This window comes from Vulpes vulpes, chromosome 12, assembly GCF_048418805.1.
Source record: "Vulpes vulpes isolate BD-2025 chromosome 12, VulVul3, whole genome shotgun sequence".
Classification (NCBI taxonomy): Eukaryota; Metazoa; Chordata; class Mammalia; order Carnivora; family Canidae; genus Vulpes; species Vulpes vulpes.
Window position 1 is genome coordinate 165242425 of NC_132791.1, and position 16981 is coordinate 165259405.

Sequence of the window (16981 nt, forward strand, 5' to 3'; positions counted from 1 at the left end):
TGCTGGTCTCGGTGGCTCCCCCTGCAGGCAGGGCCCCTGGGCTGCTCACTTCGTGACAAGCCTGTGTGGACGGCGGCTTCTACCCATTGTGCTCACCAGGCTTTGCCAGCTGCTCCGTCACCAGGTAGGGCTGCTGCCTCCATCCAGCTGGGAAGTGGGCTTTGTCCTCCTCCCTGTACGATTACTGTTTCCCGTTTTAGGGCCCAAGCCTGAGTGCCTGCCACGTGCTGGGCCTGGCTGCCTTGGTCATCCACCTGGGCGAGCGCAGGCCTGCAGTCCCTGAGGTGCACGTGGCTTCTCCCGCCCCCGTGAAGAGCCTCCCCCTTCCAGAGTTCTTGAGTAGCCTCCTGACGCTTAGGACCGCAGAAGCCTCACTCTTCTGCCTCAAGTGAGCTGTTCCTCCCGTCCCTCCGCATTGCCTCTCCACTCCACAGAAGTAACATTCTGATCACGTAACATTGGCAAAAACTGACACACTCCACAGATAATCACTCTTTAATATTTGGCATATGTCTTTCCAGAGTCTTAAGTTGTATTTGTGTGTGTGTGTGTGTTTCTTTGTTTACAAAAATGAGATCCTACTACCCTAAAACCTGCTTTCTAAGACGTTAACAGACCATAGGCCTCCTTCCATGCTGTTGGGCCATCTTCAGGGGTTGTGGTGAGCGTTACTGGTTTTGTCTCGGGAGCTCCTGGCATTTGGTCGGATCCATGCCCCTGGTGAGGCTGCTGGGTTTCTAGGGGGTGAGTTCCTGCCCATGGAGCTGCACTGTACAAAGAAACTCATCTGAAGGGGTTGTTTTGAGACCCTTCATCCTACAAATTTGTGCCAACAAACACCCCCACAGTTCTCTTATACACCACTGTGGGCCAGACCCACCTGGGGGGAGCCCCAGTGCTGCCCTTCTGTGTGGGGGCAGCTGGGAAGTTGATAGCATGGTACATGGGGGTGATCGGTGCTGGGAGAGAATTGGGCTGGTGAGGGCAAGAGCAGCTGTGCATCCCAGGGTGGGCAGGGCCCTGGGAGTCTAGATTTACTCAGTCCCAGGGTGAGTAGATGGAGGGTCAGGCTAGAAGCCAGGAAGCTCCAGTGAGAATTGTTTGCTGGGCCTGGGATTGCGGTTTGTGAGCAACTCACAGAAAGCTTAAGGGGTGGTAATGAGTGGGCAGACACAAGCACCAGGGTGCTTGCTGTGGTCCACTTGTGCCCCCCACAGTGGGAGGCAGAGTGACCCAGCCTGGGAGCTTTTGTCAACAGCAGTAGTCACCACTGGCATCCAGTCCTGAAGGTGGGTCCCATTTCCTTCCTCATACTTTCCTGACGCTCCTGGGCCCCAGGGACAGCCTCTTCCCATTGGGATGTTCTTCCTGACACTTCACAGCCCAACACAGGTGGGCAGAGGCTCCTCCCGAGGCTGAGTTTGAAATTGGGGCTGCTTCTGTCCTGTTCTGGACTTCTTTCAAGGAACAGGGAATGATTTGCTAAGACTTGAGTGAGTGGAAACCCTCTCAGATGATGCATCAGTAACGCTCCAGACACATCTCCTAACTTAATTCCTTGTGTTCTGGCTGTGACTGCTCTTCATATGCGGTGAAAGCAAGCCCTCACTTGTACAGTCTGTCCATTGGTGTGTTTTCTGTGTCTGTGTTGTGAGTGTGGACAGAGCTCAGACTCACACATGTGACACATGGGCCAGTTCCTGGGGGCCCAGGAGACCAACCATCAGGCCCTCTGGTTTAGGATGCAGTCAGTTCGCTTTTGTGAAATTCACATTTGTTTTTATTTCATCCCGTATTTTGCATGCATCACATTTCTACATTGTTTTTGCTTCCTACTTTCAGATTTTGTACAGCAGCAATTTCTTACTCCTTATGTAAGTCTTCTTCCCAGTCAAAAGATATTTTGTGCAGCTGCTTATCTCCAGCCCTCATGAAAAAGGTAGGTCTCTCCAGTTCCTTGTCTACATTCTGCGAGTCTCCATTTTCAGACAGGCTTCCCACTGAAGCTCCAGCCTTCTGCTCTCTCCTCACCTGTGTCTGTGGACAGCTGTGCTCTGTTTATCACACTGTGTCTTGGGAGCCACCTCAGCTGTCTGCTTGGCTGAACATGCCTTTCCTTCTGTTCCCAGAGTTAGGATGAAGGGGTGTAAAATAACAAAAACTACAAATGTCCCTCCTTTTCAAAAAAAAAAAAATAAATAAAAGTAGGTGTATTAGAAGATAAGTATTCATGGAAAATATATTTATTTTTTTATTTTTTTAATTTTTTTAATTTTTATTTATTTATGATAGTCACACACACACAGAGAGAGAGAGAGAGAGAGAGGCAGAGACACAGGCAGAGGGAGAAGCAGGCTCCATGCACCGGGAGCCCGAGACGTGGGATTCGATCCCGGGTCTCCAGGATTGCACCCTGGGCCAAAGGCAGGCGCTAAGCCGCTGCACCACCCAGGGATCCCGGAAAATATATTTCTATTTAAAGAATCATTCTGAATTTTCTTGAAAGACTCCCCTCATCACCAGAGAAATTTATTTTTTTATTTTTATTTTTTCTTAAAGATTTTATTTATTTACTTGTGAGAGACACACAGAGAGGCAGAGACACAGGCAGAGGGAGGAGAAACAGGCTCCATGCAGGGAGCCCGATGCAGGACTTAATCCCGGGACTCTGGGATCATTCCCTGAGCCAAAGGCAGATGCTCAACCACTGAGCCACCCAGGCGTCCCATTACCAGTGAAATTTAAAGATTTTATTTAATTGAGAGAGAGAGAGAAAGGGAGCACGAGTGGGGGGAGGGGCAGAGGGAGAGTCTTAAAGCAGATTCTTATTTTTTTTTTAAGATTTTATTTATTTATTCATGAGAGACACAGAGACGCAGAGACATAGGCAGAGAGAGAAGCAGGCTCCATGCAGGGAGCCCAATATGGGACTCGATCCCGGGATTCCAGGATCACGCCCTGGGCCAAAGGCAGACACTCAACCGCTGAGCCATCCAGGTGCCCCTTAAAGCAGATCTGAACTGAGCATGGAGCCCGAAGTGGGTCTGGATATGACAACCCTGAGATTATGACCTGAGCCAAAATTTAGAGTTGGATACTTAACTCACTGAACTACCTAGGCACCCCAAGACCAGAGAAGTTTAAAGATGTGTGTCAGAAGCCTTCAGTGGCAAAAGTGAAGTTGAAGTTAGAAAGGAAACCAGTGTTATTCCTTTGGTGGAGTTTTAAGGGACATCTTGTGAAGTTCAAATGCAGATCTCATTCTAGGCTCCACATTAGAAACACAGAAGTCCTGGCTGTGCCCATGGGTTAAGTGGGGTTTGGGCATACCTGTGCTCTCATCATAGGTGTTGAGGAACTTATCCCAGGTGCCAACATTATGAAGCATGGAACAGAGATGAGAGGTGGTCCACACGGGGACGCCTCCGGTCCCCCCTTGCCTGATTCTGAAGGGTGTCCCAGTGCCCTCTCCAGGTCCCTTCAAGCAGTGTGTGGCTCAGTAAACATGGGGGAAAGTCTCAGCTCCCAGTGGCAACAGGATTTTGCTTATCCAGGTGGCATCGTTTTTTTTTTTACTGGAAACACTGATGCCAGCAATTCCATTGACTGCTGGAGGATTGTATGTGGCCACACTGTCCCGTGGAGGGCAGGTCAGAACTGGCAATTCCGCCTCCCAGTGTTGAGTCCCCTGGCACAGTTAGATGGCCCCTGAGATTTCCAGCCAGGGCTGGTCACAGAAATGCCTTCTGTGACTGAATGCTAGGTGCCCATAGGGTCTGCAGGCTGTCCTGCCACACACAGCCAGTTTATTATCTCTTCAGTTTCAGTTCATTTTATTCAGACTGCTGTCAGAAGCCCGAGGACCCCTGTCTCAGGAGGACACAGCCGGCCCTCCCTGGAAGCTCTTGTGCCTGCCCTCTGCAGACTGGCAGAGAGCCGCCCTCTGTCTGTGGAAACAGAGAACCTTCCAGGAACTGTTGCAGGAGAAAGAATTTCACGTAGGTCCAACTGCCCCTTATCCCTCGCCTGGTCCTAACTCATAGGGGTTTGTAGGTAGACATGGGGGTTTCCTGAGGACATGTTGGGCAGGCAGGTGGGCCTGACCGGATGATGCTGGACCAGTACGGCAGCACAGAAGTGGCTCTGATTGAAATCATTACTGGGATCACTGCAGATTCATGCATAGTTGTAAGAAGTAAGATGGAAGGATTGTTCCCACTCTGCTCAGTTTTCCCCAGCACTAACATTTTGTGGGAGATTTTAAGGGTGAATAAAAGCATATTTTAACATATCTGCCAGGCTCCAGTGTGGGGTTGGGCTTTTCTGAGCATAGTCTCTGGGAGCCTTGGCCTGCTCCAGCCAAACATGCCTCCGTTACCACTCTGCTACTTTTTCATAACTTTTCATTTATTCCTTGAATGTTTGCTTTTTTTTTTCTTTAAAGAAAAAACATTCTCAATTGTTTTATTATATATTCAGTTCCTTTATTAGTCAGTTATACTAGAGTAGGTGTGACAGTCTTTAACATAACAAGTAATGCTATAGGGAACTTGCTGACCCTTGCAGCCTAGGTGTCTCAGAGGGCTGCTGTCCCTCTGTCTTTGGGAAATCATGGACATGGTTCTCTTGCTTATACATGGGTATGTTCCTGACCAAAGAACTGCTCCATAGTGCCTGGCTTTGGTCTTTACAAATAGGGTGCATGCTGCACACTTCTTTCTGTGATGTGCTTTTTTACACACAGTGGGAGGTTTTGAGAACTCCATGTTGATGAGTGAAATTGTTCCATCAATTTTATTTTATTTATTTATTTTTTAAAAATATTTTATTTATTTATTCATGATAGACATAGAAAGAGAGGCAGGCAGAGACACAGGCAGAGGGAGAAGCAGGCTCCATGCCGGGAGCCCCACGCGGAACTCGATCCCGGGACTCCAGGATCATGCCCAGGGCCAAAGGCAGGCACCAAACCACTGAGCCACCCAGGGATCCCCGCTCCAACTATTTTAAAATAAGAAATATGCTATCCTGAATATTTGAAGGTTGTTATTAAATCAAGTGTATTTTTCAGTTACTTTGCCCAACTCAAGTGAACTAGAAAATTATCTCTTTCCTGGTGCTGTGGTACGGTTTGCAGATGCCGCAGGTTAATTTAGAACCTGGCCAAGTGCTGGAGGATTCAATTTATTTTTTATTTTTTTAGAAGATTTTATTTATTTGTTTATTCATGAGAGACACACAGGCAAAGGGAGAAGCATGCTCCCTGCAGAGAGCCTGATGCAGGACTTCATCCCAGGACCCCAGGATCATGCCCTGAGCCAGAGGCAGATGCTCAACTGTGGGCCATCCAGGTGTTCCTGGAGGATTCAATTTAAAAATACCCATTTGAACAGTTTTTGTTAGCTTCTTTCAGGTTTGTGTTAAAGCAATATCCAAATTCTTTGTCAGGCTTGGTGCCAGCCAGTCTGACAACAGGAAGCGGCATGAGAATAGAGAGCAGTATAGACACACCTGCCTTGCTATGTGGCTCTCGGCTATGATGTCTGACAGCAGCAGAAGAGACAGCAGACAGTTACCAAGCTGACCTGTGATTTCTGTGTCCTATCCTCACCATGGTTTTCATTTGGTCCTTTTCTCTCAGTTAACTTACAGAGATTGGTTACAGCTGGAACTAGAAATTCAACCTGAGTTTGATTCTCTTTCAGATATGGAAAGGTAAGTGTTGAAAGGATCTGCCTTGGGGCGCCTGGGTGGCTCCGTGGGTTGAGCATCTGACTCTTGATTGTGATCACAGCTTAGGTTGTGATCTCAGGGTCATGGGACTGTGCCCTGTCAAGCTCCATGCTCAGTGTGGAGTCTACCTCTCCCTCTTGTCTCCTACTCTCCCTACCCCCTGTGCTCACGTTCTCTCTCTCTCAAATAGATAATATCTTAAAAATGGTGGTGTGTGTGTGTGGCGGGGGCGGGGGGTCGGATCTGCCCTTCGAAATGCTATAAGGTTTTCTACATTGTCTTAAAGTCTGAGTCTTACATTCTCAGTGTTCAGGTTTTTTTTTTTTTTTTTAATTTTTTTTAAAACTTTTATTTATTTATGATAGTCACAGAGAGAGAGAGAGAGGCAGAGACACAGGCAGAGGGAGAAGCAGGCTCCATGCATTGGGAGTCCGATGTGGGATTCAATCCCGGGTCTCCAGGATCGCGCCCTGGGCCAAAGGCAGGCGCCAAACCGCTGCGCCACCCAGGGATCCCTCAGTGTTCAGTTTAACGTACAACTTATGAGAAGTTTCATTCTTTTATTCCTTAATTCAAGAAACATTGAGTTTCTACTGTTTGTCAGGCACTTCTAGAATGTTCTTGAAATTGGGGGTGCATTGTGACGAAACAGTTTGCCTGCCTTTTTGGCACCTTTGTGTACATAGAAGCTCAGTGCGGTGCACCTCTGCCTTGACACCCTGGGCCCTGTTGCCAAGCAGCTGTACACAAGTATACACCTGAGTGGGCCTGAGGACAAACAGGTAGATAGTTATAATGGGTTAGAGATAGGGATGAACACTCAGGACCCCTGACAGGGCTGTAAGAACCGGTCCCAGGGTGGGGATTGCAGGAACAGCAAATGTGCATCCCCTGGGTGGGAGAAGAGCAGGGAAGGCCAAGTGTGGTAAGGGGCTGCGGCGGGGTCCTGCTGGGGGAGCTTGAGAGGGTTCCCAGCTGGTGTGGCTGGCCTGTTTCCCTCTTGTGCATGGGAAGAGCACAGTGGCCAGCTGGGCAGGCAGAGGGCTGGCAAGTGGTAAATCAAAGTCTGAGCCCCTGTGGGTCCTGCCACCAACTGTTCAGACCATCAGGAGGTGGGATGTGCTGTTCTGGGTGAGAGAGTGGGGTGTTGACAGGCCCCTGGGTGTTGGGGTGCAGAGGTCAGGGAGGGAATGTGCTATAGATAGAATGGAGCTGATGTGGCACAGGAGCCCCAGGGGGTAGCCAAGGGCAGGAGTCAGCGTGAGTTGCCCTGAGCCACTGTCCCTGCGTGGCCAGAGATGCGTCTCACATGCATGGGATGCTGTCTCGTGGTGTCAGGTTGTAGAAGGAGCCAGTAGAAATAAAAAACACTGCTTTTCCAAGATGGAGATTTGCCTCCTCCTCGGGTCTGTGCCAGTGTGAGAGCTTTCTGCAAGGGCTCGCGTGCCCTGGGGTCTCCCCTATCTTCCCTTCTCCTCCTGTTCTATTTTCAGTAGGAAGAGAAGGAATTCATTTCTAGTATGAGGATCCATAAGAAGCATTTCTTACCCCCAGCTCACTGTATGTGGAATTGTGCTTAGACCTTTTCTTTTCTAATTGCACAAGTCACAGTCAGATGCATTCTGTACAAGGGTAGACGGTGTGGGTGGAGCCCCATCCCTTTATCACCTGTTCCTTGCCCACTCCTGGGTATATGGATCATCTTCCTTGGGCTTGGCTCCTTCTGTCAGTGGTTCTCTGGCTGAGGCTTTCACTTAGTACATCATCAGGATCTTCTGGACATTTTTGCTGGTGGACCTTGGGATAATGACCCAGGGAGGTGGCCCCTGAGGGTGCCTGGATTGTGGTAGAGGGCCTTCCTATACCTCCAAACCCTCAGATCTAACCCCCTGCCATTGTTGTGCACCTGGCTCTGGGCTCATTTTTGGCCACAGGAAGCACTGGTTTGCAGGTCTTCTCAGCACATATCCTGGTATTTGCTGTTGCAGGTGGGACTTCCACCAGTGGGCAATCCATGAGCACTTCCTCCTCAAGCCCTCCGAGGCTGGGGGCTGCGATGGGGACATGCAGACAGCGTGCACAATTCTTGTCGACGTGCTGATAGACTTCTGCCAAAGGTTAGGAATACTGATGCCAGAAAGCATCATACTTTTAATTTTGTTAGTTCTCAGAAAGTTTTTATCTCAGTCTACTTTGTGTTATACAAAACACAATTAAACATATCCTGATAGCAAGTCTGAGTCTATTCGAAGTAAAGGTAAGCTTCCCTGATGCGTTTTCTTTGTGTATAGATTTGGCAGTGCCAGTCTATCTGCTTTGTCACCTGGCATCAGAGTTGCGAACAAGTGGGCTGGCAGGTGGCAGGCATTGAGGGTGCCTAAAACACAGATGTGGGCTGGCTGCCATGGAGGCAGAGTTCCCTGTGTTTGTGTTCCTGCTGAGCAAGTCTGTATTAGTGTCCTTGTCTTCATGATTGTTGCGTCAAGATGGTGAATAAAATCAATTCCATTTTCCACATTTTAGGTAATATATTAAATCATAGAAAACAAATCTTGTTACCCCCTAAGAAACACAGCCTGTGCAAGTGGTTACTGAAGACAGTGCAGGACAGGTGCCTTTATGTCTCCCACTTCCCCTCCGTTCTCCACAAGGATCTGTAAACACCACCTAGTTTGCAAAAGTCACAGTACATTGCAGTACAGCTAGTAGCACTGGGCTTTTTACTTGCAGTGCTTAGTGGCTGGGAGCAACACATACAGTACCAGTCAAGCTGAAGTTGGGGCTGGTCCTCTTGTCCTTTGTTTTTCTCTTGGGAGGGGGAAATGAGTATGTGTGCTGCATTCCTTCCATTCCCCTCCAACTCTGGTAACCCTGAATCTACTTTCTGTGAAGTTGTCAATCCTAGACATTTCATATAAATGGAATTAGACAAACATGTGGTCCATTGTATCAGGCTCACTCAGAATAACGTTTTCAAGGTTAGTCTACCTTGTAGCATATATCAGAACTTCATTCTTTGTATTACTGAATAGTATTCCATTGAAGGATGGAGCACATTGTGTTTATTTATTAACTGATGGACATTTGGGTTTCACTTATTAATTATGAATAATTCTGCTACAAACATTTGTGGGTTTTAAGGATTTTGTTTATTTGAGACCAAGAACATGAGTGGGGGGCCAGAGGGAGAGGGAGAAGCAGACTCCCTGCTGAGGAAGGAGCCCGACGTGGGGTTCAATCCCAGGACCCCAGGATTATGACCTGAGCCAAAGGCAGATGCTTAACCATCTGAGCCACCCAGGTGCCCCTGCTATAAACATTTGTGTATAGACTTTTCTGTAGTCCCATGTTTTCCATGCTTGGATTATTTGTTCATTGCTAGTATAGAGAAATACAACTGATCTTTGTATATTGATGGCATGTCCTGCTACTTGGTGAAATTGTTTGCTTTAATAGTTTTTAATTGTGGATTCTTTACGATTTTCTGTGTACAAGATCATGTCATCTGTGAATAGAAATGGTTTGACTTTTTCCTTTCCAATCTGGATACCTTTTATTTCTTTTTCTGGCTAAACTGTTGTGGCTACTACTTCCAGTGGTATTGAATGGAAGTGGTGAAAGAGAAGAACTTTGTTTTATTTCTGATCTTAGGAGGGAAGCTTTCATCATTAAGTATGATGTAAGCTGTGGATTTTTCATGGATGGCCTTTATCAGATTAAGGAAGTTCTTTCTACTCCAAATTTGTTGAGTGTTTTTATCATGAAAGGGTATTAAATTTTGTCTAATATCTGTTTATTGAGATGTTTACATGTTTGGTTTTTTTATTCTATTGATAGGTGTGTTGACTTTAGGGTGTTGAACCAACCTTGCATTCTTAGAATAAATCCCACTTGGTTGTGGTACATAATTGTTCATAGATGTCACTAGATTGGGGTTGCTACTGTATTGTTGTAGAAGGTTTTTTGTTTGTTTTTTATTGATGACTGGGTGTCATTTGGCCCCCTGGGACCTCCTGGCTCTATGACAATACTCCACTCTGGAGCCAGGAGAAATAGGAACGCCCTGCACATCAGGAGATACTTAGGAGGCTTTTATTGTATTTTTGTTTCAGTTTGAGGAGTTACAACTGCTTGGAGAATTCTGATTTGGTTCTCAGCTGCACAGGAAATCGGGATATTTTTTCCAGATTGCAGGTGAGTTAGAAGATATAAAACTCACTGTTTCATGGCATTTGTGTCATCTGCTATTAAGATATTTATTATTGAATATCTTAAGGCAGCTCAACAGAATGAAAAGTCACATCATACATATGATATACCAGACCCAGAGTGACAGTGTGTTCACCTCACCCGTGACTGTCCCCAAAATACAAAAGCTGTGGTGCCAGACCATCTCCAGGCTTAGGGACATTTAAAATTTGAAAGCAGAGGAAATTGAGAAGATACCAACTTTGGTAGTAAAATGGTTGCTATCCAGAGCTTGCTGTGTTTTTGTAGCTCTTGGCTATTCCATGTGGATATTAGGCTCTGAGAAATAACGTAAATAGCCCTCTACTTGGCAAAGGAAGGCTAAGTTACTGTTCTTTCACAGGGTCACCTGGCACCTCCACAGGCTGGCGGGTTCTATTCACCAAAGCAAGTGCATTTAAGAGGGTGTGGAAATGGGGCTGTCGTTTTGAGGTGAAAAGTGCAGTGTTCAGCCAGAGTGCCTCAGGTCTAGTCAGGGCCATAAAGGTCAGACCCTGAGAGCAGGCTCTGAGGTCATAGGGCGGACCACGGCTCCCTTAGGTTTCCGTGTCCACAGTATGCCTTGGGAATCTACCTTTGGAAGCGTTACGTGAGGCCCCACGTTGTAAGGATTGTGTGTGTGGATTTCACGCTTCCTGCTGGTGTTTCTGCTGATGTTCTGCAAGTGCTTGAATTGAGAGAATGTGGGGAGTGACAAGACCATGGAAGGTGTGGCCTGGGGCACTGGGAAATTTTACCTACAAGTGAATAACACATCCCACTAGAGACTTCCCAGCCCCACAACCCCTCATCCTGACCTTGGTCCTTCACATTCATCCTACCTGGCTATGGCAGGAAGAGGGAGTGGGGAGGGCAGACAGTGCAGCAGGGGTGATGTTGCAGTGCGGGCGTTTGGCTTGTTCTGCCTCTGCATTTACTGAGTGCCTGCTGTGTATATGCCTTATGTCTGAAATTCACCTGTGCGTGTTAGTAAAAGCAGATGATAAATGATAAACTATTAGCTTTGGGAAATCTGGTAAAGGTGTTCTTTGTCCTATTCTTATTCTCTTTTTGCAAATTTTCAGTGATTTCCAAGTAAAAAGGCTTGTCCCACTCATGCCCAGCTCTTGGGAAACCTTTCTCCCAAGCCAGTCAACCCCATTTCAGAGTCCTGATTGGGGTGGACAGTAAGCTCTGAGGACTTTCTGGCTTCACATCTGGGGATAAGCCCCTGGGACCAGCAATAAAAGTATGTGAATGTTTTGGTCTTGTTTTTTTCCAGGATATGGCTGCTGACCTGGAGCAGGGCCCAGTAGCACCCCAGAGGTGCTCTCCTTCTCAGGGGCACTTCCTTTTCAGAGTTTTCCGCAGACGGCTCCAGGCCCTGGCCAGCGGGTGGGATGTGGCTGCCCGCCTTCAGAGACAGCAGGAGCTGCTTGTGTACAGATGGTACCATGGCGCTGTGTGGAGTGTCTCTTTTGTCACGAGTTTTCTTCTCCATTGGTCATTTGTTTCTGGCCCCTACCCCCAGGCTGTGACTGCATCTTCTCCTTGGGGCTCCCTGGAGAGAGCAGGGTCTGAAGCTTTGGATTAATGCCTGCCTCTTCAGACCCTGGAGATTCACTGTTCAAAGATATAGCCTAAAGAATTCATGTTGAAATAAGGAAAACTGTGTGTGGTTACAGATACTCATTATTTATGAGTGTGAGATCATGTAATCCCCTAGTTCTTGGGCATAGCTATGTTAGTCTGTGGTGCACCCTTTTGCCTATGGTGCAACTTAAGAATGGCTTTTAGAGTTGATGCTGTGAATGCTGACAGGGGGCCCTGCAGGCATGGGTGCTCAGCACGCAGCCCCAGGCGGGGACTCTGGTTCCCAGAGTAAGGAGGAAGGGTTGTTACAGATCTGAGTCTGAGCTCTCTGGGAGTGAAGTTAGGCTGTGCCATCACCACTGATGCGCTCCTCTTTGCAAGGATCCTCCTCGGTCTGCCCCCATCTATTCTCGTCGGCAGCCCCCAGTGCAAACAGCCGGCCACCCCTGACTGCACTGAATTCTTCCACTTGGTCAACTCTGAGCTGGTAGGTGTGGGGCAGCAACCTCAGGACACAGGGATGGGGTTGGTCTACCACTGAGGGCTGGCTCTTGAAAATTCACGGGTGCACCTGTGGTCACTTGGAGCCCACTGCTTCAGTGTGTGTGCAGACCGGCAGATTGCTGAGGGAAAGAACAGGAGTCCTGCTCCAGGAGCGAAGAGAGTGACCACCAGTGAGGTGCAGAGATCAGCTGTAACTCCCTTCCTCCAAAGCTTCAGCCCCCCCCCCTTTTTAAAGATTTTATTTATTCATAAGAGGGACAGAGAGAGGCAGAAACACAGGCAGAGGGAGAAGCAGGCTCCATGCAGAGAGCCCGATGTGGGACTCGATCCCCAGACTGGGATCACACCCTGAGCCAAAGGCAGACGCTCAACCGCTGAGCCACCTAGGTATCCCAAAGCTTCAGTCCTTTCCTGGAGCTTTCCCCAGTGTTCAGCCATCAAGATCCAAAAAGTCTTTTAGACCAAGAATATCCATTTCTTTCCAGTTTTGACATTTCAGGAACACAAAAGCCAGTGATGCTGAGAGGACAGCCATTCCCACCAGTCGGTCCTGCTTTCTTCCATTGTACACCCTGTTCAGTGTCAGGTGCTCCATAATCTTACCCAGAAAAATGAAAGCCTACATGCATCCAGTCAGGGTCACTGAGGTCACCAGGAATAAGCACAGCTTTTACATGCTTCACAAGAGCTTCTACCCCTGAAGATGTTTTTCTAGTCCTAAAAAATGCACAAATATGACTAGAGATGGAAGTAAGGTTCCATTCAGTCACACAGAGCTTTACAAGGTGACTCAGAAAGCAGAGAGGAGCTTTCAGTTCTCAGTAGAGGCCGTCTTCCTCAGAGTTCTCAGAAGGGGCTGTGCAGGCTGGCAGAATGGAGAACCCAGAGGTGGCAAGGCAAGTTGCCATCCCAGCAACAGTGCCATCAGGGAGTGCCGCCCATGCCTCCCAGCCTGTGGCAGGCTGGAGGGGTCTGTCTGGCTGCACAGAGGAACCACATCCGTGGTCAGCAGTGGTGCCGTGAACATCGCGAAAGCCTCTCGGCACATGCTGCCCTCACCCCCACCCCCAGTCCCGTTGGCTCTTTTCTCACTGGTCTGTGCTGTTTTGCAGAGAAACTTCTGCTGCCATGGAAGTGCCCTGACCCACGACATCACTGTCCACTTCTTCAGGGTAATTTTGTTGCCCTCTGCACCTCCCAGATGACCTGCTCAGTCCCCTTGGGCTTGATCCTCATACCCAGTGGTGCTTTGAAGCCGTGGTGCCTTTCAGGGACAGGTATGCTGTTGAGCTTATGGCATGTTCTCTCCTGCAGGGGCTCCTCAACACCTGTTCACAAAGCAAAGACCCCTCCCTGACAGCCAACCTGATCCTGACCACATGCCAGACTGAGTGCCCCATAGTTGTGACCTCTGCTCTGGTAGGTGCAGCTGCTTTCTCACGGCGCATCCGGGGCAGCATCCTAGTTCTTGTTGTTCAGGAGAAAATGAGGAACGGGGGCAGGGGGTCCACAGAATCCACCAGAAGGTAGGAAGATGGACTTCCCTGGCCTTGCCCGCTGGAAAGGAGTGTATCTCTGGGTCTACGTTGGCTGAAGATGCACTCAACTGAGGTTACGCCTGTTTCCTGACAGACAACTGTCAGGACTTGAGAAGAGAGGAGGCCCAGTCCCCTGCTGGCCTGACATACTCACATGGAGGGTGTGAGGTTACCATGGGTGCATTGCTGGCTTTTTTGGAAGACCTGATAGCACACAGCTCTCCTAGTTTTTTTTTTTTTTTTTTCCCCCCTAGTTTTGTTATATAGAATTCCAGCCCCAGCAGCGGCTGGACTTGAGCTGCTGCAGCCCCTGAGCAGTTTGGCTTTACACTGAAGTCTGTGGCTCATTTGGGTGGAATTCACTGCAAAAGCTATTGTGTAAAACATCATGTCCTCTACAGAGGAGGATAGTACCTTGTGGGATTGCCCTGAACTGTAAAGCAAGTACTTGAGACGAACATGAGCAGAGCTGGTGGGGTTAGCCAGCCTCAGGCAGGTCTCCAGTGGTCCCTCAGAGGTTCTGTATCTCGGCTGTCAGGACTGAAGACGAGTCCAAGTCTAGCCTCCCCTGACGTGCTCACTGGTGATCTTTCTCTCTGGAAGTTGTGGTGGCCACGCCTGGAGCCTGAACTTCATACCCGGTGGAGGAGATGCTTCCAGGGTCCACTGCCCCAAGAGCTGCAGAGGCTGTGGGAGGCCCAGCTGTTTGGCAAGAGGTACGTGGGACAAGGGGAGGAAGCACAGATGTTCTGTAGGGCGTGCTCTAGGTTACCTCCATGAACCCCTGCGATGCTACACAGGAGCCTTAGGGGCAAGCTGAGCAAGATGCACGTGAAAGAGGAAGTCTCCACCCAGCTCTCTAGCCCACCAGCCCCTTGTCTCCTCTCAGGTCCACACAGGCCTGGCAGTAGCAGCATCACGGGAATGTGTCTGAGGGGCAGGTCCCAGCCTGCCCAGCTGGTGGTCTGTGGCATGTGCTGGATGAGGGGAGAGCCGTGTCCTTAGAGGTAGTCAGGAGCAGCTGGTCCCACCCCGTCGCCTCCTATCCCTGTGCAGGGTCCCGAGTGCTCAGAATCCCAGAAAATAAGGAAACCCAAAATACACTACATTCCACTAATTTTTGGCCCTGTTTTTAATGTGCTGGGGAAACTTTCTGAGCATTCACTGCAGTCACAGCAGGGACTGAGCAGGAGGATTGTACCCAGAAGCCCAGGGGCTGGGTGGTAGACACCAAGTTAGAGTCCTGTGTCCAATGACCAGGTGTCTGGGTCAGACCCTACCCCCTCCTCACATCCACAGCATGGAAGCATGTTAGGGAATCGGGAGACGACCCTAAACCGACAATGAAGCTGACACAGGTCGTACGTAGGTCCCTTTGCGAAGCCAGGGGGAGCTGGGGGCCTAGACTTTGCTTCTGCTGCCCCCTGAAGTTGGGCAGGGCTGGCTTCCTGACAGCTTCAGGAGGAAGGACTGGAAGCTCCTATGCTGACACCTCTCTCTGTCCTAGCTGCCTCTCCTCTGACTTGGCATCCCCGCCGCCTGGCCCAGCCTGGGTCTCTGCTGCTGCACTACACTTTGCCATCCAGCAAGCCGAGGAAACCAGCATCAAGAGCCAGCTGGAGAAGCTCAACTGCCAAAGCGAGGAGGCAAGAAATGAAATTCTTTCACTTTTTTTTTTTTTAAGATTTTATTTATTTATTCATGAGAGACGAGAGAGAGGCAGAGACATAGGCAGAGAGAGAAACAGGCTCCTCACAGGGAGCCTGATGCAGAACTCAATCCCGGAACCCCAGGATCATGACCTGAGCCAAAGACAGATGCTCAACCAGAGCCACCCAGGCATCCCTCATTTCTTTCTAGCAGGTTTGTTTTTAATCAGTGTTGAGATCAGCTGTGTTTCTTGGGGTGCATCTAGTGAACCATGCTTTTCCAAGGACAGATAGGAAGTATGGCATTCTTGTGACTTTTTACTAGGAATTAAAATTTGCCAGGTTTAGTATCATTTGACTCTCAAGTTTACTGGTAGAAAGAATACATGTTTAACCTTTTTTTTTTTTTTTTTTTTTTTTAAACATGTTTAACTTTTGATTCTGCTTGTTTTTATCCTTCCCACAACCCAGGCTGGGGCTGTCAGCTGCCCCAGGGACCTTCTCTGTTCTCCCACAGCCTTATTTCCCTCACCGCTCCCTGAACTAAACCATTTGTAAACTGAAAAGTCAACCTGTCACTCCGGACATACATGCCTGCTTTAGGTTTTGGTGATTTCAGTGGCTCCAAGCCTCTCAGGCCTGTGTGTGCTGAGGGGAAGTGTCCAGAGAGACCCCAGCCAACCTGGGTGCGCTCCAGGGAAGGTGGGAGGAGGTGGACTCTGGCCTCGAATCAGCATGGGACCTGTGCATTTATCTCTTGGGATCTTAGACACCGTTCTGGACAAGAAGCCCAGGAGCAGGGCTGGGCTGGGGATGGCTCGCACAGTTTTCCCTTGCAGCCCCTCTTCCAAACTGTGTTTAAGGCACATAGAAAATGACCCAGTCAGTAAGATATTCTCAAATTATCACTTGAAAATTTTCCTTCCTGAGAAGATCCACTTAGGGGTAAGATTTATGCCCTCTGCCTATAAATGTTTGGTCAAAGAACAATGTCGACATTCCTTAGAATTACTCTTTGAGGGTACAGCCTAGCTGATTTTCATGTTGTAAATGTACTGATTTTATTTGCAGCTGCTGGTTGTCCTGTTTTTCTTTTCCTTAATGGGCCTGCTTTCATCACATCTCACCCCACATGTAAGACCTCATTGGGTAAGGCAGGGTCTCTGGGAGGAGGAGGGCCCTGGAACCTTTGGAAGGGCTTGTTGGGAGTCCTGTGCTTGCAGAAGCAAGAACCCCTGGGTCCCTGGCCTATTCCTCAGTCACAACTCAAGACTCAACAAAGTGAGCAGAGGCTCTCTTCTGGGCTGGAGGCCACACCCCTTCCCAGGGCAAGCCTGTCTACAGATAGTCAGCCTGTCTCTTTTGTGGGCCATAGGCTGTTGACTCCCTGAAGGCTGTGGACATCTGTGCTGAGATCCTGAGGTGCTTGGACAAGAGAAAGGTCTCCTGGCTGGTGCTCTTTCAGTTGACAGACACTGGTGAGAAGCCCCTGAGACTTGGTAGCAGGGGCTGGCCTGAGTAGGTCCTAGTTACCAGCAACATGGGTGACCCAGTAGAGGCAGGTTGTGGTCCCCACTTTTATTTAGTCCTCCTTCAGAAACTTTCAAGGGCTAAGTGTTCACCCTTGGGCCTTAGTTCACTAACTCCTCTTTGGAGGTCTATCTTCACACCAAGTACGTAAACCACTAGGATAAATGCAGTACAAATTCCTTTAAATCACAGAAGAGTTGAGTGGAG

General features: G+C 48.8%; 1 protein-coding gene across 10 annotated transcripts in view; it reads left to right on the forward strand.

The window, feature by feature from the left end:
* The window catches only part of FANCA (FA complementation group A), a 59468-nt gene that overhangs the window by 40366 nt on the left and 2121 nt on the right, over positions 1-16981 (forward strand). For 3 of the 10 annotated variants that reach the window (XM_072731292.1, XM_072731291.1, XM_072731295.1), the window contains 15 exons: positions 28-124; positions 201-388; positions 1843-1939; positions 3822-3998; positions 5642-5715; positions 7722-7850; positions 9846-9927; positions 11243-11409; positions 11935-12040; positions 13170-13229; positions 13372-13476; positions 14199-14311; positions 15103-15241; positions 16316-16378; positions 16620-16722. In XM_072731292.1, the coding sequence (XP_072587393.1) occupies positions 28-124; positions 201-388; positions 1843-1939; positions 3822-3998; positions 5642-5715; positions 7722-7850; positions 9846-9927; positions 11243-11409; positions 11935-12040; positions 13170-13229; positions 13372-13476; positions 14199-14311; positions 15103-15241; positions 16316-16378; positions 16620-16722 (1700 nt within the window). Of the gene's footprint in view, positions 1-27; positions 125-200; positions 389-1842; positions 1940-3821; positions 3999-5641; positions 5716-7721; positions 7851-9845; positions 9928-11242; positions 11410-11934; positions 12041-13169; positions 13230-13371; positions 13477-14198; positions 14312-15102; positions 15242-16315; positions 16379-16619; positions 16723-16981 lie in introns of those variants that run through there. The other 7 variants (XM_072731294.1, XM_072731293.1, XR_011996077.1 and 4 more) reach the window with 5 other exon arrangements.